This window comes from Podarcis gaigeae (assembly GCF_964106915.1).
Source record: "Podarcis gaigeae genome assembly, chromosome: 13".
NCBI classification, from domain to species: Eukaryota; Metazoa; Chordata; class Lepidosauria; order Squamata; family Lacertidae; genus Podarcis; species Podarcis gaigeae.
Window position 1 is genome coordinate 6,269,752 of NC_139689.1, and position 25,773 is coordinate 6,295,524.

At 49.5% G+C, this 25,773-nt stretch overlaps 2 protein-coding genes across 7 annotated transcripts in view; both read left to right on the forward strand.

Moving 5' to 3' along the window:
* The first annotated feature begins 70 nt into the window (after window positions 1–70).
* On the forward strand, window positions 71–17,128 carry TM9SF1 (transmembrane 9 superfamily member 1). Of its 5 annotated transcripts, none has more exons than XM_083706763.1 (5): window positions 71–386; window positions 5,493–5,855; window positions 8,961–9,768; window positions 12,719–12,992; window positions 15,274–17,128. In XM_083706763.1, exons 1-5 carry the CDS (start codon window positions 354–356, stop codon window positions 15,665–15,667), a joined length of 1,872 nt encoding a protein of 623 aa, XP_083562889.1. In that variant the 5' UTR covers window positions 71–353; the 3' UTR covers window positions 15,668–17,128. The 5 variants fall into 5 exon arrangements, with proteins under 5 accessions (XP_083562889.1, XP_083562890.1, XP_083562891.1 ...); XM_083706764.1 differs by having other exon boundaries at window positions 71–377; XM_083706765.1 differs by lacking the exon at window positions 71–386 and adding an exon at window positions 1,470–1,584.
* Window positions 17,129–18,933: 1,805 nt separating this feature from the next.
* IPO4 (importin 4) overlaps window positions 18,934–25,773 on the forward strand; it is a 60,423-nt gene continuing 53,583 nt past the window's right edge. Inside the window, exons 1-6 of one of the 2 annotated variants that reach the window (XM_083706579.1) lie at window positions 18,934–19,025; window positions 19,264–19,336; window positions 23,914–24,000; window positions 24,657–24,736; window positions 24,881–24,922; window positions 25,483–25,612. In XM_083706579.1, the coding sequence (XP_083562705.1) occupies window positions 18,961–19,025; window positions 19,264–19,336; window positions 23,914–24,000; window positions 24,657–24,736; window positions 24,881–24,922; window positions 25,483–25,612 (477 nt within the window). In that variant the 5' untranslated portion in view covers window positions 18,934–18,960. Of the gene's footprint in view, window positions 19,337–23,913; window positions 24,001–24,656; window positions 24,737–24,880; window positions 24,923–25,482; window positions 25,613–25,773 lie in introns of both variants that reach the window. The other variant, XM_083706578.1, reaches the window with a different exon arrangement.

Below are 25,773 nucleotides of genomic sequence, written 5' to 3' on the forward strand. Positions count from 1 at the left end.
GATGTCATAGCCACGTCCCAACATTCCGCTCGTGCCCATTGGTTGGAGGGGTTCCGGTTCTTTGGCTGGCAATGGGGTTTTGTCTCGAGACAAAGGGTGCGGGGGCTGCCCCACCCACGGGCTGCATCAGGATTCCAGGTCCTCGCCTCGGACAAAAACGCAGTTGCCGAAAAGTAATCTCGCAGCACTGCAGGGCTTTCAGCCGCAAACATGTGTTGAATGGAACTTCCCAAATTGGGCTCAGGAAAGGAGCTGAGGACATATACATGGGGGTTAGCCAGGATTAAAGGGGAGATATTCAGACGCAGCTCCTTGAACCAAGGTCTGCATAAGGTCACGGGTCACCAAATTCAATGCAGCCCTCTGTCCATTTTGTGGTATGTCAGGTACTTGCGACACACACCCCATTCCTTTTACTCAGGTATCTTGACAGACAGGAGACAAGCCATGCACTCAGATTTCTGTTGCAAACCGCCTCTTTCTGTGAGGCTTGCATGATGCTTTTGGGTGGTCTTTGGCTAAGGGGTTGGGCAACTTCTAGTCTTTAAAAGCTGTTACACACCTTTGTTCTGGGTCCTTGCAAGGGGGGAAGGGCGGCTGTGATGCAACTGACGAAGAAAGATCTCCCTTGCTTTCCTTCTACTGGTTCCTACCTCCACACATTTCCCCCTTGACCGTAAACAGACTTAGGGGCACTGAAATCTCTCGATGCAGAGCTGGGTTGCAAAAGAATAACCCCAATTTGTTCTATAATGATGTGCAGCACAGATGGGATCTCAGACTCCGTTGCCCAGTTTCCCCATAGATCCACACAATGTTTTCAGGGATGCAATACGATGCCATAATCTTTATCATCAGAGCTGATGGGCTCCATTCAGCTTGTATGGACATGTATTTTTGAAGCCTGGTTTTGGAAAGAGAAGAGCGACAGGTCTGTGGGATTTGCAAACCAACCTCATGCACCCTGACCTCAAAGTAAACTAAATGTTCACAGAGTGTTCCTCCTGGGGCCTCAGTCTCCATCGCCTAACACCGGCTTGTCAATGAGATTTATAGGCATTTCCTTTTCAGTCGCTGAGTGTCCATAGGCTGCAAGTTATAAAATGATACTGTTATATTGTATTATGTTAATTATTCACCTTTCACCTTAGGTTCCCAGGGTGATTTGCAACATTAAAATACAACAGAATGAGGGAATTGCAGAGTTGGAAAGAATCCTGAGGGTCCTCTATTCCGACATCCTCAAGACGTGCCCCCCCCCATCCTATTTGAAACCATACTGGACCTTGCTTAGCTTTGCAAACGGGCTAGCATTTTGTTTTGCTTTTAATTGCTGCACCTAAACCGGTTCCCAACACCTTGCAATTACAAAAATAAGGTGGATCCAGAAATATACACCTAGGTGTCAAAAGTGTCCCGCTTCCTTACTGCAGCATGAAGTCTTAATAATTCTCTCTTTCTCTTTTTAGGTAATAATACTTGAATTCTCACTTTCTCTTGAACGCACAGGCCTGTGAAGCTTTGGAAACAAGAACAGCCCTGGGCAGAAATGCTGTGAGGTGCCTCTGCTGCTAAGGCTAAAGGGTAGCCCTGAATTTATTGCCATACTCTTTTTTCCCTAACTGTGGCTGGTGGCGGCGGAAGTAGCTCCCCCTGTTGGATTTCTGCCTGCTGCAAAGTAGGCAAACATCCAGCCACGCAATGAAAATGCACTCTTAACATGATCAGAGTCACCCCGCCCTTTCCCAGCGCTTTGCACTCCACTTGGGGGGGAACTAAGGAGAGCCGGCATCCCACCCCCGCCGTCTTTATTTCCTGCCTCAGTTTTGCCTTCTGGGAAATGGAGCCTTTCCCGGCTTTAATTTCCCTCCGCCGACCTCCAGCTCGCGCCTGCCCCTTTAAAAGGTGGGCGGGGCAAGAGCGGAAGAACCTCCTGCGCGCATGCGCATGCGCACGAGCGGGGGTGTGTGTGTGTTTTCTCCCCGTCTCTATGGAGTCTACGCTTCCCGCCGCCGCCGTGTCCCTCAAACTCGGAATTACGTCACCGTGCGGGCAGCCAGGCCCCCCGCGCTCTTGCTGAGGGCGGAAGCAGCCGACGGACGTGGCCGGGCCTGCCCTCAGAGATCGCCTGAAGGACCCCGAGGCATCCCGAGCCTCCGGCCCCTCGAATGATCCGCCACAGCCCTTAGCCGCCGCGCCTCCTCGTTGGCAGCGAGCCGGGGAAGAGCGGCGTTGGGAAGAGAGCGGGCTGGGAGCCGGGCTGAAGGGAGCGGTGCGGTCAGGCGCGGGCATGGGAAGCCCCTGGGGCTGAGAGGCGCGCTCCCCTCCACCCTCGGCGCCTGGAGACCCCCGCTTCCTCTCCCCCCGCCCCCGGGCAGAAGGAGGTGCAAGACCCTCAGGCGGCGCCAAGGGCAGCCCGAGAGAGAGAGAACGAGGTGAGGTCAGGTGAGGAGGGGGAGCCTGTGAGGAGGGGGAGGCTTGGGGGGCATTTGGGGTATTTTGGGGGCGGCAGAGGGGCAGCTCCTCTGCTTCAGGTGGTGGGGGCCCCCGAAGCTCCCAGGTTAGGCTTCCAGGGTGGGCGCAGGAGGGTCTTCCTAGGTTGCCATTGCTGCACCTGAGAAAGAACCCCCCCCCATAAGATAGACTAACATAGCTCAGCCAGTAAAGCATGAGACTCTCTTTTCATATATATAATCATTTTTATTAATTTTTAAACCTATTAATTGTCCTACATACCACAAACTTCACATCTTATACAGTCTTTTTGGACTTCCATCAGCACCTCTGATGACCCCCCATTTTTATCATTTCTTAAATTCATATTACCTTTAATTATCTTCACTAACATCCTCCTCTTTATCCATTTATGCAGTCACTCAAATTATTCACCTCGCAAAACTTCCTGCAAACGTAATCTGATCGTCACAATTACTTTTCAAATAGTCTGTGAATCTCGGGTCCCGCCGGTTTCGAATTCTTCCTGTTAGTTTGTCTAATTCTGCATAGTCCCATCAATTTCACCCTCCGATCTTCTTTCGTCGGTAACGCTTCTTGCTTCTATTTTTGTGCCAGTAATATTCTTGCTGCCGTCATTGCATGAGGCTCTTAACTTGAGGGTCAGTAGTTTGAGTCCCACGCTGGGCAAAAAGATTCCTGCATTGAAGGGGGTTGGACTAGATGACCCCTGGGTCCCTTCCCACTCAGCAATTCTATGGTTCTATGACCATGGAGTACAGCCCCCCCCCCCACTCATCCTGCAGTGTAACATTCAGAGTGGGCATCCCCCAAACAGTGGACCTAAAGGGACAGCCGCTTAAGGAAGGGTCTCAGATTGCCATGACCCGATCTGGCACTTGTGTGTGGATGAATGAACAAACGAATACTTGCGGCTTGAGCCTCTCCCTCTCACACACCCCACTCCCTCTCACCCCCCCCCCCACCGCAGGTCAAAACTGCATCTCCTGGCTGATAAGGAGCATTAAGAATCTCCTGGCTGATAAGGAGCATCGTTTGATAAGGAGCATTAAGAGTCGCCTGCTGGATCAGGCCGATGGCCCAGCATCCAGATCCCAGCGTCCTGTTCCCTTTGGGGAAAGCAGGGAGCAGGATCAGAGCAGGGGAGAGAGGCTCCTGTAGTTTCCAGCACAACTGGTGTTTGGAAGTGTTGCTGTCTCCAGCTGTGCAGGCAGAGCATAGCCATCCTGGCTTGTTGTTGAGTCGTTTAGTCGTGTCCGACTCTTCATCACCCCCTGGACCAGAGCACGCCAGGCACTTCTGTCTTCCACTGCCTCCCGCAGTTTGGGCAAACTCATGCTGGTCGCTTTGAGAACACTGTCCCACCATCTTGTCCTCCGTCGTCCCCTTCTCCTTGTGCCCTCCATCTTTCACAACATCAGGGTCTTTTCCAGGGAGTCTTCTTCTCTTCTCATGAGGTGGCCAATAGTACTGGAGTCTCAGCTTCAGGATCTGTCCTTCCAGTGAGCACTCAGGGCTGATTTCCTTCAGAATGGAGAGGTTTGATCTTCTTGCAGTCCATGGGGCTCTCAAGAGTCTCCTCCAGCATCATAATTCAAAAGCATCCATTCTTCAGCTAGTAGCCATCAATAGCCCTCTCCTCCATGGAATTGCCTAATCCTCTTTTAGAGCCCTGCATGTGGGGGCCATCGCTGCCTCCTGGGGAAGCAAGTCCGATAGTTTGACTATGCACTGTGTGAAGGAAGACTTTAATTTATCTGTCCTGAATCTTCCAACATGCAGTTTCCTGAAGCCTGATTCCTGGCGGGGCCTTCATTCTCCCTCTCCCCCAAAGCCGCAGGTGGTGGTACTATGAGGGCACAAAAAATGCCCAGGTTGTCATGAGTTGGAAAGGTGGCCCATGCTCATAGGTTTATTGGGTTGTTGTTTTTTGGAGTTTGGGGGCAGGGAAGACCCAGCAATAGACTATCGGACTATCTGTTTAGCCCATTTTTTGTTGGCTAAGTTCTAAAATCTTCCTGGATGTTTTAACTGTGTATTGACAAATGGTTTTTTTTTCTTCTGACTGACGGTCGAATAAAAGGTTGATGATGATGACTATAGGGATCGATGGGGTGTTTCTCGGGTGCTTTGATGTCAACAGAATGGTGCCCTCAAAACGGTTGGTTTCTGGGAGCTCCCATAGTAAAGAATGGAAGCTCTGAAGTCTGGCATAGTGATGCCAAACTCTACAGGCGCTGAGGAAGCCACCAAGCCCACACTTGATAGCATGTGTTTGAAAAGCATCATGATACCACTTTAAATAGTCATGGCTCCCCCCCCAAAGAATTCTGGGAGCTGTAGTTCATTGAGGGTGTTAAAGGTAAAGGACCCCTGACCATTAGGCCCAGTTGTGGCTGACTCTGGGGTTGCTGCGCTCATCTCGCTTTATTGGCCGAGGGAGCCAGCGTACAGCTTCCGGGTCATGTGGCCAGCATGACTGAGCTGCTTCTGCCGAACCAGAGCAGCGCACGGAAACGCCCTTTACCTTCCCGCCGGAGCAGTACCTTTTTATCTACTTGCGCTTTGACATGCTTTCGAACTGCTAGGTTGGCAGGAGCTGGGACCGAACAACGGGAGCTCACCCTGTCGTGGGAGTTCGAACCGCCGACCTTCTGATCAGTAAGTCCTAGGCTCTGTGGTTTAACCCACAGTGCCACCCGCATCTCTAATTGAGGGTGTTAGGAGAACCCTTTCCTCTCACAATCCGTTTCCTCACAACCGTAACTCAGTGAGGAACAGGGGCTTCCTCACAACTCTCGGCACCGGTACCAAACTACAGCTCCCAAAATTCTTTGAGGGAAGCCATGTTTGCAGCTGTAATATAGTGATCTCAAAATTTGTGGGGTGAATGTGACCCAATACTAAGACCTTAAGTTGGCATCGGCCGAGATGGTGTCCCCAAAACTATAAATATAATGTGATTCCAGAGAAATCGTGCCTCGCTGAATAACGCTTTTCTGTTCTTCCTCCCAAAGCCCCGGCCCAGTTCCCACCCCCCTTTCTCCTGTTACCACCCCATGATGGCCCGCCCCCCGTTTCTTGTCCTCCTCCTCTTCTTCCTCCTTTCCCTCTTATCCACGGCCTCTTCAGAGACCCACTACCAGCGGGGGGACCCAGTGATGCTTTACGTCAACAAAGTGGGGCCTTACCACAACCCCCAGGAGACATACCATTATTACCAGCTCCCCGTGTGCTCCCCGGAGAATATCCGCCACAAAAGCCTTACCTTGGGGGAGGTGCTGGATGGAGACCGCATGGCCGAGTCGATGTACGAGATCCGCTTCCGGGAGAACGTTGACAAGAAGGTCCTGTGCGAAATGAAGCTCACACCTGAGCAGGTAAGCCCAGCCACAAAAGCTTGGATTCCAAGGTCTGTTTCATGGAGCTGGTGTTTACCGCCTGGGTTCCTGGTTCTGCAGGACATCCCTAATTTGACTTTAAGGTTTGACAGCTGATTCCTTTTATCCTGTTATAAAGCGAGATGAGGGCTGCAACCCCAGAGTCGGCCACGACTGGACCTAATGGTCAGGGGTCCCTTTACCTTTAGGGACGCGGGTGGTGCTGTGGGTTAAACCACAGAGCCTAGGGCTTGCTGATCAGAAGGTCGGCAGTTCGAATCCCTGCGACGGGGTGAGCTCCCTTTTGCTCGGTCCCTGCTCCTGCCAACCTAGCAGTTTGAAAGCACGTCAAAGTGCAAGTAGATAAATAGGCACCACTCCAGCGGGAAGGTAAACGGCATTTCCGTGTGATGCTCTGGTTCGCCAGAAGCGGCTTAGTCATGCCAGCCACATGACCCGGAAGCTGTACGCAGGCTCCCTCAGCCAGTAAAGCGAGATGAGTGCCGCAACCCCAGAGTCGGCCATGACTGGACCTAATGGTCAGGGGTCCCTTTACCTTTAACTTTACTCCTGTTATCGTTTTCAGAGTCTGGTATCTCAACACATATTCCTCTTCTGGTCAGCTTGGGCTCCAGGATATTGGGGTGGGTGGGTGTGTCTTGTTCCTTTTTTTCTTTAATAATTTTTTTTATTAACCATATCAAAACATATCATGTTCATTATTCCCCCCTCCTTGTTTCCCATTCCCCAAGACTTCCCTCCCCCAAGACTTCCCTCAGCTCCTCAGCACATGTCACCCTCTGCATATTATAAAATTATTTCAATCCTTATATTATCTATCTACCGTGTTACTAAACACTAAATTTGTGTATGTTTATTCAAAACCTGCCAAGGAATCCAATTCATTTTGTTGTCTTTTTAAGTACTTTGTAAAAAGTTCCCATTCTTCTTTAAAGTCACAGTTGTCCTTATCTCGCAGTTTGTATGTCAATTTAGCCAAGTCTGCATAGTTCATCAATTTCTCTTGCCACTGTTCCTTTGTTGGGATTTCGTGTGTGTCTTATTCCCGGCTCTGAATCTAACCTGGACGTTGTTGGGTTACAACATCAGAAATGTTCAGCCAGCATCCTGTTTTTAGCCTGGCAGACAAGATGCCTATGGGAAGCTCCCACAACCGCACTCTAAATTCAAGGGCATCCTGCTTCTTTCGTTGGAGATAGTAGATGTTGGTAGCCTTCTCCTTCACAAATTTGTCTAATCCTCATTTAAAGCTGTCCGAGTTGGTTGCTGTCGCTACACCTCGTGGGCAGCAAATTCCATAGGTTTGGAAACTTCAGCTAGCGCAGAATTCAGCGGCCAGGTTGCTCATCGGAGCAAGACGATTTGAGCATCTTACGCTGATCCTGGTGCAACCGCATGGGCTACCAGTCAGTTTCCGGGCCCAATTCAAAGTGCTGGTTTTGATCTATAAAGCCTTAAGCGGCTCAGGACCACAATACCTCAAGGACTGCCTCTTTCCATATGAACCTACCTGGACCCTGAGATCATGTGAGGCCCTCCTTCGTGTGCCTCCTCCTTAAGAGGTTCGTAGGGTGGCAACACAAGAACGGGGCCTTCTCTGCAGTGGCTCCCCATCTGTGGAATGCTCTCCCCAGGGAAGTTCGCCTGGCGCCTTCATTATACACCTTGAAGCACCAGGCAAAAACATTCCTTTTTAACCAGGCCTTTGGTTGATCCGATTTACATCCTATGCCCTTTTGAAATGTGGTTTTTTTTGGGGGGGGGGTATTGGGTTGCTGTTTTATTTTTATTAGGTGCTTTGTGGTTTTATATCTTGATTTTATTCTGTGAACCACTCTGAGACCCCTGGGCGTAGGGCGGCATATAAAATCAATAAATGAAATAAAAATAAAACAGTTTATTTGTGCACTCTCAGATTAGAGGCAAATACAGTGGTGCCTCGCAAGACAAAAATAATTCGTTCCGCGAGTCTCTTCGTCTTGCGGTTTTTTCGTCTTGCGAAGCGCGGCCATTAGCGGCTTAGCGGATTAGCGCTATTAGCGGCTTAGAAAAGGGGGGGAAGGGAAAAAACTTGCAAGACTCGCAAGACGTTTTCGTCTTGCGAAGCAAGCCCATAGGGAAATTCGTCTTGCGAAGCACCTCGAAAAACGGAAAACCCTTTCGTCTAGCGGGTTTTTCGTCTTGCGAGGCATTCGTCTTGCGGGGCACCACTGTACTGAATCCCATGCATCCTGGATCAGTTTCCTTGCATCTCTTCCTCGGGCTTTTGAAATCTCGGGGAAGAAAGCAATCAGTAAGACCAAGCTCAGTCAGTAGAGCATGAGTCTCTTTTAACCTCAGCGTCGTGGGTTCAAGTCCCACGTTGGGTGAACGATTTCTGCATTGCAGGGGGTTGGATGACTTTTGGGGTCCCTTCCATTTCTACAGTTCTACGACTCAAGCACCGTTTGGGGTGTGTTGGTTTCTTTCCCTTCTATTTTTTTAAATATTTTTTATTCATTTTCAAATACAAATTTATATAACCAATATCAGAATTTATCACATAATCATCTTCTTCTTTTACTTCCCCCAGTTTCTCTGCCAATCTTCCGTTTTGTTTATTTATTCACACATTTTCTAATTTTAATATTGCCTTTGAAATATAACCTCCCCAATCTTATTCCCTTTTTTTACAATATTCCTCATATTTTCACAGAACGTCTTGAAAACCTACAAGCGTTGTCTGTTCATCACATATACTTTTCAGATAATCTGTAAATTTTCCCCAGTCCTCGGTGAACTTCTGGTCTCGCAAATATCGAATCTTCCCCGTTAGTTTATCCAGTTCTGCAAAGTCCATCAATTTCAATCTCCATTCTTCAACCGTCAGTAATTCTTCCTGTTTCCATTTTTGGGCCATGAGTATTCTCGCCGCTGTTACTGCGTATTGGAGAAGTTTACAATCTTTTTTACATATTTCATTTCCTACAATTCCTAAAAGAAAAGCCTCCGGTTTCTTAACAAATGTATATTTCAACATCTTTTCCAGTTCATTGTAAATCTTTCTTTCCCTTCTGCCCTGACGGTTCCCTTCCTCCCTGGCAGGTGGAGCGTCTCCGGCAAGCCATCGAAGAGTTGTACTACTTTGAGTTTGTGGTGGACGACCTGCCTCTCCGTGGCTTTGTGGGGTACATGGAGGAAAGCGGCTTCCTGCCCCACACCCACAAGATCGGCCTCTGGACCCACCTGGGCTTCCACCTGGAGTGGAACGGCGACCGCATCATCTACGCCAACGTCAGCGTCCGCAACGTCAAGCCCACCAGCCTGGACGACGTCCGCAGCGTCCTCCCCGTGGCCCACACCTACAGCGTCCGCTGGTCCGAGACGGCGCTGGAGCGGCGAGGGGACCGGCGAGGCAGCCGCAGCGGCGACGACGGCTTCTTCCCCCGCACCTTGGAGATCCACTGGCTCTCCATCATCAACTCCATGGTGCTGGTCTTCCTGCTGGTGGGCTTTGTCGTCGTCATCCTCATGAGGGTGCTCAAGAACGACCTGGCGCGCTACAACCTGGACGAGGAGGCCTCCACCTCGTCCTCGGGCGATGACTTCGACCAGGGCGACAACGGCTGGAAGATCATCCACACGGACGTCTTCCGCTTCCCGCCCTGCCGCAGCCTCCTCTGCGCCGTGCTGGGCGTGGGCAGCCAGTTCCTGGCTCTGGGCACGGGGATCATCGTCATGGCTCTCTTGGGCATGTTCAACGTCCACCGGCATGGCGCCATCAACTCGGCCGCTATCCTCCTCTATGCCCTCACCTGTTGCATTTCCGGCTACGTATCCAGCAACTTCTACCGCCAGATTGGAGGCGAGCGGTGGGTCTGGAACATCCTGCTCACCACCAGCCTTTTCTCTGGTGAGAGCCGGCGGCGTTTGCAGTCCTTGTGCATCAGGGCAAACATTGGGAGCAAGAGGAACCTGTCCTTGGAGGGGAGAGCTCTTCGGCTGCCTCTCCTTTAATAATAATAATAATAAATTTTTATTTATATCTCGCCCTCCCCAGCCGAAGCCGGGCTCAGGGCGGCTAACAACAATAAAAGCAACACAGCATTCTAAAATCAATTCAAAATCAAATTATATTAATGGCATCCATTGGGCTGGAGTTCTGTGAAGATTGCCAAAGGAGGGGGTCAGGCTGTGCCCTGGCCAAAGGCCTGGTGGAACAGCTCTGTCTTGCAGGCCCTGCGGAAAGATGTCAAGTCCCACAAGGCCCTAGTCTCTTGTGGCAGAGCGTTCCATCAGATCGGAGCCACAGCCGAAAAAGCCCTGGCTAACCTCTCTGTGGCCCGGGACCTCCAAGTTCCTCTGTGGGACATACCAGGAGAGGCGGTCCCGTAGGTACGAGGGTCCTAGGCCATATAGGGCTTTGCCCAGAGGATTGGGACAATCTGGTCCCTCTGTAGATCTTTCTTCTGTACATTTGGGTCTTGCTAGTCCCTGCTAGTGGCAGTCTTCACGAGTCTCCTCTATATTCCCCACTCCTGTCTTCTTTCTTTCTTTCTTTCTTTCTTTGGCGATCGCTCGTAGCTAAGGTAAGATTGTCTTCCATAAACACGGTTTTAACAATGAGTCCGTAAGTGACTGTGGAGGCCATTTCTGGATCCACACGTTCTTCCACAGTGGGGACACAGTGGATTTGCCAAGCATTCCTTCCTCTTAGCGCGTTTCTCCCTTGCGTCCTGAGTTCAAGTGTCTTCAAATCCCATGACACCTTTGGTAAAGGCTGTTCTCCAAATGGAGCGCTCACAGGCCAGTGTTTCCTAGTTGTCGGTGTTTATACTACCTTTTTAAAGATTTGCCTTGAGAGAGTCTTAAACCTCTTTTGTTGACCACAGCATTACGCTTTCCATTTTTACGTTGGAAATAGAGTAGTTGCTGTGGAAGACGATCATCAGGCACCCGCACAACATGGCCAGTCCAACGAAGTTGATGTTGAAGAATCATTGCTTTGACACTGGTGATCTTTGCTTCTTCCAGTACACTGGCATTAGTTCACCTGTCTTCCCAGATGATGTGTAAAATTTTCCGGAGACACGGTTGATGGTATCTTTTGAGAGTGGTGGTCTAGGGCAGGGGTGAGCAGAAGGTATATCGCCCCCTGTTGATGGATCGCTGGTGGTTTTAAGCAGATCAGCAAGGATTTCTGATTCCCAGTTGTGCAGCAACAAAATCTCCCCTCCCATTACAGTGGTGCCTCGCAAGACGAAATTAATCCGTTCCGTAAGGCTCTTCGTATAGCGGTTTTTTCGTCTTGCGAAGCAAGCCCATTGACAGCTTAGCGGATTAGCGCTATTAGCGGTTTAGCGGCTTTTAGTGGATCAGCTGATAAGCAGCTTAGGGCTTAGGAAAAGGGGGGGGGGGAGGGAAAAAACCCTGCAGGAACTCGCAAGACATTTTCGTCTTGCGAAGCAAGCCCATAGGGAAATTTGTTTTGCGAAGCGCCTCCAAAACGGAAAACCCTTTCGTCTAGCAGGTTTTCCGTCTTGCGAGGCGTTCGTCTTGCGGGGCACCACTGTACATTGCTGCAATGAAGAAAGTTTCCGGGAGGGTAACCTGATGTGGATTTTTGTGGGTGGGAGGCCTGTGAACTCAGTTCAGTTCCTCTGCTGAGTAATCTTGTTGCCGCGTGTTCCGATTCGTTTGCACCTCATAAGGACTAGGATCCTGCTGCTCTTTGTAAAATGAGAGCTGATTTCTCAAGGGCCGTGTTAGATCTTTGAGCATTAAATGCCCGTTTGCAGCTAGTAACCTCAGTCCTTTACAGCAGAATGCAGCAGAAGCAACTGCAGTTGGAATGGTAACATCAAAGGTTTTATTTATAAAGCAAACAACAGAACTCTCACATCCATCTTCTTCAGCAGAGGAGCAGAGCAGAGAAGGAGGAGACGTTTAAATAGTTCCCGTACTCATACAGCAATTGAGTACAGTGGTACCTTGGGTTAAATACTTAATTCGTTCTAGAGGTCCGTTCTTAACCTGAAAATGTTCTTAACCTGAAGCACCACTTTAGCTAATGGGGCCTCCTGCTGCCGCTGCACCGATGGAGCATGATTTCTGTTCTCATCCTGAAGCAAAGTTCTTAACCCGAGGTAATATTTCTGGGTTAGCAGCGTATATAACCTGAAGCGTAGGTAACCCGAGGTACCACTGTAATTAATGGCAACCCGCAACTTAATGCAATGTGAGAATGAGCCATTACAATACAGTGGTACCTCGGGTTACATAGGCTTCAGGTTACAGACTCTGCTAACCCAGAAATAGTACCTCGGGTTAAGAACTTTGCTTCAGGATGAGAACAGAAGAAGAAGAAGAGTTTGGATTTGATATCCCGCTTTATCACTACCCGAAGGAGTCTCAAAGCGGCTAACATTCTCCTTTCCCTTCCTCCCCCACAACAAACACTCTGTGAGGTGAGTGGGGCTGAGAGACTTCACAGAAGTGTGACTGGCCCAAGGTCACCCAGCAGCTGCATGTGGAGGAGCGGAGACCCGAACCCAGTTCACCAGATTACGAGACTACCGCTCTTAACCACTACACCACACTGGCTCTCGTGCTCTGGTGGCACGGCAGCAGCAGGAGGCCCTGTTAGCTAAAGTGGTGCTTCAGGTTAAGAACAGTTTCAGGTTAGGAACGGACCTCTGGAACAAATTAAGTTCTTAACCCGAGGTACCCCTGTACTAACATAATCTGCCACAAAGGAGCATCGGGGAGGGAGGGCAGTGGGTCCAATTTGCCTGAGACGGATACAGCCCGCTATTTGTTGCTGACGCTGCTGTGTGTTTTTCTCTCTCCCTGCCTCTGCCCAGCTCCCTTCTTCCTGACGTGGAGTGTCGTCAACTCGGTGCACTGGGCCAACGGGTCAACGCAGGCGCTGCCGGCTACCACCATCCTGCTGCTGCTGACGGTCTGGCTGCTGGTGGGCTTCCCTCTCACCGTCATCGGCGGCATCTTCGGCAAGAACCGGGCGGGGCCCTTTGACGCCCCCTGTCGCACCAAGAACATCGCCCGGGAAATCCCACCCCAGCCTTGGTACAAGTCCACGCTGGTTCATATGACGATTGGGGGCTTCCTCCCCTTCAGGTGAGAGTCGGCGCATAGCCTGGGTCTCCAGCTGCCTCCGTCCTTCTCTATCCCTCCTGGGTTCTGAGCTGCCCACTTTATTTTATTTTATTTTGTTTTGTTTTGTTTTATTTTATTTTGATTTAGATTTAGATTTTCCATTATACAATTTAGTAAAAAAGAGAAATAATACATAACAGAAAAGAAATACAGTGGTATCTCGGGTTACAGACGCTTCAGGTTACAGACTCTGCTAACCCAGAAATAGTACCTCAGGTTAAGAACTTTGCTTCAGGATGAGAACAGAAATCACACAGCGGCGGCGGCAGCAGGAGGCCCCATTAGCTAAAGTGGTGCTTCAGGTTAAGAACAGTTTCAGGTTAAGAACGGATCTCCGGAATGCATTAAGTTCTTAACCCGAGGTACCACTGTATTAAATCATTATACAATATCCAAAAATTATATTGCTCTTGCTGTCTTTGTTTCCTTTCGCTTTTTCCTCTCTTCTTTTCTCTCTCTATCATTCTTTTTTCTTTTTGCTTCTTTTCCTCGCTTCTTTTATTATTGCGTGGTTTTCAACACCGAGAACATCACCAGCTAAACATGGCAATATGCTGATATATCACGATGTCTGAAATAAGGATGAGGGGTTATGCAGAGTGCGGACCCCCGACTCGGGGTTAAGGAGCGGCTAACATGCCAGTGTTAGCAGGTGGCGCTGTGGGTTAAAGCCTCAGTGCCTAGGACTTGCCGATCGAAAGGTCGGCGGTTCAAATCCCTGCGGCGGGGTGCGCTCCCGCTGCTCGGTCCCAGCGCCTGCCAACCTAGCAGTTCGAAAGCACCTCCAGGTGCAAGTAGATAAATAGGGACCGCTTACCAGCGGGAAGGTAAACGGCGTTTCCGTGTGCGGCTCTGGCTCGCCAGAGCAGCGATGTCACGCTGGCCACGTGACCCGGAAGTGTCTCCGGACAGCGCTGGCCCCTGGCCTCTTAAGTGAGATGGGCGCACAACCCCAGAGTCTGTCAAGACTGGCCCGTACGGGCAGGGGTACCTTTACCTTTAACATGCCAGTGAAGGTGATGCTTTGTTGTTGACGGACCCAGCGTGGGAGGCAGGGAAGGGAAGATCTCCCAGGTGGGGGGAAGAAGGGGATGCTCCCAGGTGAGAGCTAGGAAAGTTCACCTTTCTTCTGTGTGGGACAAGTTAGGATCTAACTGGGAAGGAGGACTTTATACATTCCCCCCCCCCCTTTTTTTTCTCTCCCTCTCTTTATTTTTTGTTTTCGTTTTGATTGGTTTCCTCTTTTCTTGCGGATAAATAAATGAATAAAAGTGAAAAGTCAACTAGGAGGTGACCTGATAAAGGTTTGCAAAAGAGAGAGTGCTTAGAGAACACTTTCTTATAACGCCGGAGCTCGTGGGGATCCCACGGAGCTAAACTTTGGAAGCCGCCCACAGTAGCTGGGGCAACTCTATTTTTTTGGCTTTTAAATTTACAGTCGTACCTTGGAAGTCGAACGGAATCCGTTCCGGAAGTCCATTCGACTTCCAAAACGTTTGGAAGCCAAACCGCAGCTTCTGATTGGCTGCAGGAAGCTCCTGCAGCCAATCAGAAGCCGCGGAAGCCCCATCAGATTTCGGGTTCCAAAAGAACGTTCACAAACCAGGGTTTGCGGTGTTCGGGAGCCAAAACGCCCGTGTTCCAGGGCGTTTGGTATCCAAGGCACGAGTGTTTTTATTTGGTTTTTCAGATTGAAATTTTGCAGTCATGTAAAAACGAGATTCTAAGCAATCTCCTGAACTTCCATCCTCCCCTTTGTTGGGTCCGCTTCCTAATAATTTCCTCCTGTATCTTTTCTTCATTCTGCCCGGACACTGAGGTCCAGCACCAACGGCCTTCTGGCGGTTCCCTCGCTGCGAGAAGCCAAGTTACAGGGAACCAGGCAGAGGGCCTTCTCGGTGGTGGCACCCACCCCATGGAACGCCCTCCCACCAGATGTCAAAGAGAACAACAACTACCAGACTTTTAGAAGACATCTGAAGGCAGCCCTGTTTAGGGAAATTTTTAATGTTTAGTAGGTTATTGTATTTTAGTGTTCTGTTGAAAGCCGCCCCGAGTGGCTGGGGAAACCCAGCCAGATGGGCAGGGTATAAATAATAAATTATGATGATGATGATGACCCAAATTTTTGACATCTCCATTGTGTCCAGAATTAGGGGTTCAGCTTAGACGGGTGAGGTACAATTATTATTATTATTATTATTATTATTATTATTATTATTATTATTATTATTATTTTCAGCGCCATTTCTGTAGAGCTCTACTACATCTTTGCCACGGTGTGGGGCCGGGAGCAGTACACCCTATACGGAATCCTCTTCTTCGTCTTCGCCATCCTTCTCAGCGTCGGCGCCTGTATCTCCATCGCCCTCACCTACTTCCAGCTCTCGGGCGAGGACTACCGCTGGTGGTGGCGCTCAGTGCTCAGCGCGGGCTCCACCGGCCTCTTCATCTTCCTCTACTCCGTCTTCTACTACTCTCGCCGCTCCAACATGTCGGGCGCGGTGCAGACGGTGGAGTTCTTCGGCTACTCCCTCCTGACCGGCTACGTCTTCTTCCTCATGCTGGGCACCATCTCCTTCTTTGCCTCCCTCAAGTTCATTCGCTACATATACGTCAACCTCAAGATGGACTGAGCGCCCGCCCCCTCCCTGCGCTCTCGGCCGTCATCAAGCTCTGCTTCCCCATTGGCTAGGACAGGCGCCGCTCAAAGGCTGGGCCTCCTGGTTGGCTGGGAGATCGGCCCGAGCTCGGGGAAACCGGGCTTTTAAACGATCCGTCTCTCTCGTCAGCTGGGATCGGTTTCCGAGAGCTCCCCAGCTCACCACAGTGGCGGTTGTAGCAGGAAACAGGATCCATTAAGCCCTCCTCTCCTATTGGTCAGGGCCGCTAGCCCATCAGCGAACCTGTCAATCTGGCCAATTAGTGGGCACTGCAACAAATTTCCTCTTTCTTTCTTTTATAAAAAAAAATTGGTCGAAACTGCAGTTTGTGCGCTTTGGGGTGGGAATTATGGTTTGTTACTCCCTTTAAACAGGTTGAAATGTGACCAATCGGGTATGCTCTCTTCCTATTGGCTGGGCGGCCTGGTCAGCTGACCAACTCCGGGCTCGGTTAGCCAATCGCTCTCCTTCCCTTCCAAAGGGAAGTTGGGCTCTTGGCAGCTGACCAGCTGGGAAACGGGGAAGATTGTTCTGCCTCGATTCGCTTCCTTCGGATCTTTTATGCAATCGGGTGACAGGTCCCAGCCAATCGTATTCCAAATAAAAACTGGCCCCTACGAGGACCGGCAGGGCCGGTCCTGCAGATGGAAATGGCCCCAGCGACCGGCACCACCTTGTCCTTCGGGGTTTCCCCCTCTATGGGATTCTTAATGCGGGGGAGAATTGGCGGGCTAAGGATTGGATAATGGTTTCCGCTGACCAGAGACCTTCCGAGGGGGCTAGGTTAAAATGGATCTCTCCATGTTGGAGGGGGACCGAGCCTTGGCGGGCCTTTCCCTGCAGCTTTTTAAGGATCCCCCTATTTGCACGTTGTAGGATAGGCTGCACCAGTGTTTGGGAATCCCCTGTGTTGTTGGACTACAACTCCCATCGTCCACTGCCAGCTTCGCCAGCGGTCACGATGATGGGAGTTGTAGTCCAACATCTTCCGGCTTGGAGAACACTAGTCGACCCCTTCAGAAGGGGATCTGGCAAGGGATCCAGCCTCTTCAGCGGATTTGTTCCACCAGCCGCCGCCACGTCATGGACAAGGTAGTTGCCCTCCAGTCAGAGGCCTCCCTGCATTGCCAATACCTTTGCTTTCTCTCCCTCTCCTACATTGCCTCCTTTGTTACTCCCAAGGTGCCTGGGGCTGTTATAGTCTGGGTGGGGGAAGAAGCTGTCTCTTCGCCTTCTGCCACAGTCAAGAAAATGCCTATAATTATATATGGAAATTATATATATGAGGAGTTATGTATATTTAGCAAGGATCGAAGCTAGGGTTTTGTTTTGTTTTTTTAATTTGATTTTTGTTTCATTCCAGCAGTTTCTTTTTACAGAACTTGAAATTAAACTTTATTAATTAAAAAGAAAAACCAAAAAACCTGGCTGCAAGACTCTCTGGCTGTCTCTTTATTTCTTTCTTGCCTTTACACCCCACTTTTTCCTTCAAGGAGCGTTTCCACCTCCATTGTTCATCCCCGACACTGAGGTCCAGCTCCGAGGGCCTTCTGGCGGTTCTCTCCTTGCGAGAAGTGAGGTTACAGGGAACCAGACAGAGGGCCTTTTCGGTGGTGGCGCCCGCCCTGTGGAACGCCCTCCCATCAGATGTCAAGGAAATAAACAGCTATCTGACTTTTAGAAGACATCTGAAGGTAGCCCTGTTTAGGGAAGTTTTTTAATGTTTGATGTTTTATTGTCTTTCTAATATCCTGTTGGGAGCTGCCCAGAGTGTCTGGGGAAACACAGCCAGATGGGTGGGGTATAAATAAAAAATTATTATTATTATAAGGAGATCAAAGTGGCGTACATTGGTCTCCCTGTTCTCATTTTAATCCCCACAACAACCCTGTGAGGTAGGCCAGGCTGAGAGGCAGTGACTGATCCCCACGGTCACCCGGTTAGCTTCATGGCTGAGTCGGGATTGGAACCCTAGTCTCCCAGCGAGAGCTGGACCATAAAGAAGGCTGATGGCCAAAGAATGGATGCTTTTGAATTCTGGTACTGGAGGAGACTCTTGAGAGTCCCATGGACTGCAAGAAGATCAAACCTCTCCATTCTGAAGGAAATCAACCCTGAGTGCTCACTGGAAGGACAGATCCTGAAGCTGAGGCTCCAAGACTTTGGTCCCCTCATGAGAAGAGAAGAAGACTCCCTGGAAAAGACCCTGATGTTGGGAAAGATGGAGGGCGCAAGGAGAAGGGGACGACGGAGGACGAGATGGTGGGACAGTGTTCTCGAAGCTACCAGCATGAGTTTGACCAAACTGCGGGAGGCAGTGGAAGACAGGAGTGCCTGGCGTGCTCTGGTCCAGGGGGTCACAAAGAGTCGGACACGACTAAACAACAACAAACACCTTTTTAAACAATATTTTCCCACCTCTCTCTCCTTCCCCTACTTCCCACCACTACCCGCCTTATCGCTTAAATATTTGTAATTAGGATGGTTATAATTTAATATCTTTAAAGTCAAATAAAAATTATTATTTAAAAAAGCATTTTTTTAAACAACTATGATAGGATCCAGAATGCAGCAGTCTGATTGGTCCGCAGGAGCCACCCAATCCAACTCCAGGTGGAAGTGAACCCACAACCTGATTGGCCTACAGGAGAATCCCAGAATTAGCCAATCACGTGGGGCCCATTGTGTAAATAACATATATAAGGCAAACATTTTGGGGGAACTTCCATTCCTCACTACTCTGAGCTGAAGAAAGATGTTATGTACTGAGTTGAACAGGATCCAAAATGCAGCAGTCTGATTGGTCCTAGAACAATAGGATCCAGAATGCAACAGGCTGATTGGTCCTAGAACAATAGGATCCAGAATGCAGCAGTCTGATTGGTCCTAGAACAATAGGATCCAGAATGCAGCAGTCTGATTGGTCCGCAGGAGCCACCCAATCCAACTCCAGGTGGAAGTCAACCCCAATCTGATTGGCCTACAGGAGAATCCCAGAATCAGCCAATCACGTGGAGCCCATTGTGTAAATAATGTATATGAAGCAGACATTCTGGGGGAACTTCCATTCCTCCTCACCACTATGAGCTGAGTAAAGAGCATGAAATCCAGTCTCAACTCTGAGCATATTTCATAAACAGAATTCAGATTCAGAACAGAGGGTGGCCACTAGGTCCTCCCAGGGCAGCAGGGGGAGCCCGAGGCGCCGGAAGCACGCGTGGCGGAACCCCTCTGTCCCCCGGAAGCGGCCGCCTTGTCTGCTCCACATGTGCTGGGAGTTCTGTGACCAACAGCTACTTGGGCTTCGCCTGGCGGCTGCCTCCCTTCGCCTGTGGGGCTGAGCCTTCTCCCCCCATTTCTCTCTCTTTTTGGGGGGTGGGGGGCCCTGATATCTCCTCTGTTCCTCCCTAGTGGGGCTTCCCCTCCCCATACAAGCCAGGGGTCTCCCTGACCCACTTTTCAGTGGGGCTCCTTTCCCCCTATAACTTTATTTTTTTTTATTTTCCCCCTCCCTCGGGTATATATATATATATATATATATCTCCATATACATATCCTTCGCCTCCCAGCGCAATGGCAACGGAGGAGCTGGAGAAGATACTGTCCGATTTGCTGCAGCCTGACAATGCCGTCATCCAACAGGTAGAGAGCTGGGCAGGAAAGTGTGGGGTGGCTGGGTTTGAAAAAGCATCAGGATCAAGGGGGAGCAGGATATGTGAAATCCAGGCGGGCATGTGAGTGGTTAGGGCTTGGAGCAACCCAAGTCTTTAGAAATAAATTAAAAGTATTACTATAGTGTAATCTATGAACAGCCTGTTGTTATTTTTGCATCTCTCATGCCACCAAAATAATAGCCTTAGAAATAGCACACGAAAGAGCCAGAAGTGTCATTTTATAATTAATTAATTTTATAATGAATGATTTTAGAGTGTTGTTTATGCTGTACTTTTGTACTGTTTTATTGTTGTTAGCCGCCCTGAGCCCGGCTAAGGCTGGGGAGGGCGGGATATAAATAAAATTTATTTATTATTATTATTATTATTATTATTATTATTATTTTATTATTTTAAGAGCTATTGGGAAATGAACCCTGAGGGACCACCTCACCCTCTGGGAAAACTCTCCCAGGCAAAAAATTTTTTTAAATGTTTTCAGATGTTTCTGGAAAGCACAGATAGTGGGCGCTGCTATGCAATCTCTAATGAGGTTTTAATTCGCATGCTTTGATTACGGATGTTTGTGCAACTGGTATCTGTGCTTGTAAGCTGCTTAGCAGACCATGTGGGCATAAATTATACCCTTTTAAAATGTGGCTCTCTTCTGGGGCGGGGGGAGACAGGAAGTGTTTTTGGGTTGTTGTTTTTATTCTGATTATATATGTTGTGATCTTCCCTGTTTAGGGAAGTTTTTAATGACTGGTGTTTTAATGTGTTTTTAATCTTTTGTTGGGCACCACCCAGCGTGGCTGGGGAAACTCAGCCAGATGGGCGGGGTATAAATAATTTATTATTATTATTATTATTATTATTATTATTATTATTATTATTATTACAGCCCTGAGTCCTTTGGGTATACGGCGGTATATAAACTCAATAATTATAATCATCATCATCATCATCATCATCATCAGGATAGGAATGGGGCGAAATGCTAATAAATAGGGGAGGTCAAGGTTTTGGATTGGGAGTTGTACGTTGAGGTCCATCAAGATGCAGAGAACTGATTTGGGAGATGCGTAATACAGTGGTACCTTGGGTTAAGTACTTAATTTGTTCCGGAGGTCCGTTCTTTAACCTGAAACTGTTCTTAACCTGAAGCACCACCTTAGCTTTTGGGGCCTCTTGCTGCTGCCGGAGCCCAATTTCTGTTCTTATCCTGAAGCAAAGTTCTTAACCCGAGGTACTATTTCTGGGTTAGCAGAGTCTGTAACCTGAAGCGTATTGAAGTTGCTTCAGGTTGAGCACTTTCGAGTTGCGCTCCGCAGTGACCCGGAAGTAACAAAACGCGTTACTTCCGAGTTTCGCCGCTCGCGCATGCGCAGCAGACGCTCAAAATGATGTCACGCGCGGAAGCGACGAATCGCGACACGCGCAGACGCACGGACGTGGGTTGCGTTCGCTTCAGGATGCGAACGGGGCTCCGGAACGGATCCCGTTCATATCCAGAGGTACCACTGTAATGGCTCTACTGGATCAGGCCAGCGGCCCATCGAGTCCAGCATCCCGTTCTCAAAATGGCCAACTTGCATGCCTTAAACCCACAAGCAGGATTTGAACGCAAGACACCTCTCTTCTCCTGCGGTTTCCAGCAACTGGTATTCAGAAGCCTTGCTGACTCTGACTGTGCCAGCAGAGCATAGCCACTGTGGCTAAGTAGCCCTTCTCCTGTGAATTTGCCTCATCCTCTTTTAAATCCATCCAAGTTGGGGGCCATGACTGCCTCTTGTCTTGTGGGAGGGAGTTCCACTGTTTAACAATTCGCTGTGCAAAGAAGGATTTTATTTTATCTGTCCTGGATCTCCCTACATTCAACTTCCTTCAGTTTAATTGTTCTGAGAGAGGCGTCTGAAATAGAGACGGGTCTTATTTTGAGAGGGGGGGGCCCTCACAGGATATCCCAATTCCCCTCCTCCAAGTCAGTTAGTATAATAGGCAGGGGGAATTTCCCCCCCTCCAAATAATCTTTATTAGTTTTCCGGTTACATACTCCACATACACATAATGCATTGCATTTTACATTTATACGTGCTCCTAAGCGCTGACTTCCCTCCTTCCATCTTCTGGTTTTTTTATAACACATATAATTTTATCGCATTATTTTAATCCATTTTGTATATTGTTATTCATTTTCCATGTTTGTCCGTAGTATATACATATACAAATAAATCCTTTTATCTATACAATTCTTGTTGGTTGTCTGTCTGTATTTATTTACAACTACTGTTAGTTATATTAATCTCCTTATACATTTTGCTTCATATTATTTTCATTATCCATCACTTTTCTTAATCTTTCCCATTATGAGGTTTATTTCCAATTTTACTGATTTCACTATTTCATCTTATCTTTCCTATATACGACATAATTTTCCCCCACTCTTTTGGAAGAAATTTTGCTGGTGGGTAGCCTTACCTTACGGGACGCGGGTGGCGCTGTGGCTTAAACCACAGAGCCTAGGACTTGCCAATCAGAAGGTCGCCAGTTCGAATCCCCGTGACGGAGTGAGCTCCTGTTGCTTGCTCCCTGCTCCTGCCAACCTAGCAGTTTGAAAGCACATCAAAACGCTTGTAGATAAATAGGTATGGCTCTGGTGGGAAGGTAAACGGCGTTTCCGTGTGCTGCTCTGGTTTGCCAGAAGCGGCTTAGTCATGCTGGCCACATGACCCGGAAGCTGTACGCCGGCTCCCTCGGCTAGTAAAGCGAGATGAGCGCCGCAACCCCAGAGTCGGCCACGACTGGACCTAATGGTCAGGGGTCCCTTTACCTTTACTAGCCTTACCTTAGGACCCCTAGATCTGAAACCGCTCCTTGTCTATGGACTCAGGAGTTGCCAGTGGCTGGCTACCTCAGTCATGCTATTTGTAAAATGGCAAATCACAGCAGCTGCCTCTTCGGAGCTGTTGTGAAATACAAATTCCTTTGCATGGAAGCCATTGATTTTTTAAAAATAAAAATAAAACAAAAATAGGTTTTAGGACCAGTTTAGGGCATCCTGTTCTTCTGGGTATAGCAGAAACCCATGCTGCATGAGAAATAACATGGCATGGTTATTTATGTGTGCCACTACTGCGCCCCATGTTTTGTTAGCCCAAAAATGGAAAACAAGTGAGGTCCCAACTAAAGAAGAATAGTAACTTAAGCTGATGGAATATGCTCAGCTTGCGGACTTAACATATAAAATAAGAGCACAAGAACATACGGTTAGAGAAGATTGGAAAACGTTTATTGAATATATTACTATATATTAAATTTATATACCACGCTACACCCGGAGGTCTCAGGATATATGGCAAATAACTGTGTAAACTTGAAAACGTTGGCAGCATTAAGATAAACTCAACAGTGTAAATTAAGTTTTGATGGATGTAACCGTGGAATACTGAATGGTTTAGTTTACGTAAAATATGCAGGGGTTTGTGATATGCAAAATGAACCATGGAAAGAGAAGAAGGGAAGTCTTTGATATTTTAAGGATGCTTAAAGGAGTATTCTAAATTGTAAAACTGAAAATGTAATAAAAATTATATATATGTGTCAGGACTGCCGCTAGGTCCCAGCTCACAGAGGACCAACGCCCAGTGGATGTTATATACAAAAGTCTTTATTAAAGTTTAGTTTCCATTTCCAAGCTCTGGGCGCGCAGACCCACGTCTCGACGCTAGACCGGCTAAGTCCCCTCTGACTCACTGCTCCACCCACACCAGTTTAAGATTCTAGCCCGGCTCCACCTCCTACGCTGTTCTTTCCTTCGCTGGGTCTTTCTGCCCTCTGGGGTTCCCTCCTTCCTGGACTCCTCTGACGCTGAGCCTCCTGAGTCTTGCCCCTCCCTCCAGCGGGCTTTAGGACCTGGCTCCCTTTCCGGGCTCCCCGCTGTGCCGCGCTCCTGTACATTTGAACTTGGCGCGCGCGCCCAGCCGGTGACTTTCCTTCTGACCGTTTCCCCGCTTCCTGATGTGGGCGTTGCCAAACCTGACTCCTCTCCTCCCTCTGGTGGTGAGGACACTGGTCCCGACTCCTGGGACTCCCCCTCCCCACTGCGCTCTGGTGGAGAAGCTGGTCCTGATTTCCAACTGCTGCTCAGGGACTCCCCGCTAGCCCCTTCCTCCTGGGGCTTCCCCCCTGGAGCCCCCCTCGCTCTGGCCACCGGCGCTCCCTTCTGTGAGTCCTCCGATTCGCTAGAGAGGCTTGTGGAATAACTCTGGCCACTGTCACTGCCTGCGCCCCCCTCGTACTCCTCCTCCTCACTCTCCATTTGCTCCCCCTCCTGTGTCTCTCCTTCTGAACCCCTGACAATATGAAAATAGAGAAATGGCGCAGCTATACTCTGCAGTGACTGAACTGAAGCTTTAGGTCGTGACGCAGTGGGTCAGTGCATCTGGCTGTTGACCAGAACTTTGGTGGTTCGAGTCCCCCAGGGACGGCGGCGGGCAGGATTTTGCAGCGGGTTGGACTCCATGACCCTCCGGGACCCCTTCCGACTCTGTCATTCTTCCTCCTCAGGCTACAGCCCAGTTGAAAGAGGCCCTGAAGCATCCTTTGGCACTGTCCCACCTCTGTCAGGTGATGTCCAGCTCTCAGAACCCGCAGGTAAGACCCTGCAGGGCTTAGCCCAGGGATGGGGGATCTGGGGGTTCCTTCGTGGACTACAAACTCCCCACCTCCAACTGTTGGGTGTGCTGGCTGGGGGTCATGGGAATCCAACAACACCTGGAAGGCCACAGGTTAAGTACTGTATTTTCGCTCCATAAGAAGCACTTTTTCCCTCCTAAAAAGTACAGTGGTGCCCCGCAAGACGAATGCCTCGCAAGACAGAAAACCCGCTAGACGAAAGGGTTTTCCGTTAAGCTGTCAAAGGGCTTGCTTTGCAAGACGAAAAAACTGCAAGACGAAGAGACTCGCGGAACGGATTCCTTTCGTCTTGCGAGGCACCACTCTAAGGGGAAATGTGTGTGCGTCTTACGGAGCGAATGCAGGTGGGAGGCTCTGCTCAGCGCTCCCTTTAAAGAGCCGCGTGGAGCATGTGTGTGGCTCTTGGGGGCTTTTCCCCAACGAGGGACAAGGGCAGACCGTCAGTCCCTTCTCCCACCTCACAGAAAAGCCCCCAAGAGCCGCACACACACTCTGCACAGCTCTTTAAAGGGAGCGCGGCCCTTGGGGGTGAGCCAATCTGCACACCTCACTGCCCTTCCTCCTGTGTCCTCACCCGGCCTCTCCCATTTGCCTCTTGTCTCCTCCACCCCCAGATCCGGCAGTTTGCCGCCGTGTTGGTGAGAAGGCGCCTAACCAAACATTGGCGGAAGATCAGTGCGTCCGACCAAGACATGTAAGTCTGGGGAAGGAAGGCATTCTGGGGAGTGTAGGAGGAAAAGACAGGTGTGGGGTTGACTTGGAGCAGCTCCTGGTTCACAACTCACTCCCACTCACAAGCTAAAATTTAACCCCAACCCTGAAATCTTCTCTCTTCCAGGTTAAAGACGCTTGTGCTGTCCACCCTGCAGAAGGAAACAGAGTGAGTGTTCATATATAATATAATAATTATTATAATTATAATTTATTATTTATTCCCCGCCCATCTGGCTGGGTTTCCCCTGCCACTCTGGGCGGCTTCCAACAAAATGTTAAAATACAATAGTCTGTTAAACATTAAAAGCTTCCCTAAACAGGGCTGCCTTCAGATGTCTTCTAAAAGTCTGGTAGTTGTTTTTCTCTTTGACATCTGGTGGGAGGGCGTTCCACAGGGCGGGTGCCACTACCGAGAAGGCCCTCTGCCTGGTTCCCTGTAACTTGGCTTCTCGTAGCGAGGGGACCGTCAGAAGGCCCTTGGAGCTGGACGTCAGGGTCCGGGCAGAATGATGGGGTGGAGACGCTCCTTCAGGTAAACTGGGCCACTGAGGCCGTATAGGGCTTTCAAGGTCAGCAGCGCCAACAACCGAAATTGTGCTCGAAACGTACTGGGAGCCAATGTAGGTCTTTCAGGACCGGTGTTATGTGGTCTTGGCGGCCGCTCCCAGTCCCCAGCCTGGCTGCTGCATTCTCAGCCTCTCTTCCCCCCAATATCTTCTTTTCCAGCCATAAGGTCTCTCTAAGTCTGGCCCAGCTGGCTGCCGTCATTCTGAAGAACGAGAAGCTGGAGAAATGGCCACAGATGCTCCAGCTCATCCAGCAGGGTGCACGCTCGCAGGACCCCACCCAGTGTGAGGTACGGGGTGGGGGGTGGGGGCTTTCAAGGGGTCTTGCTCCCTTCTCTCAGCTTCGGTCCCCCAGCTGTGGTTTGGACCTGGCGGAGACAGGCTTGTAGCTTGTAGGCAGGTTGGGCTCTGCTAACCTCTTTACGCTGGTTTATTTAACAAAATTTGGGTA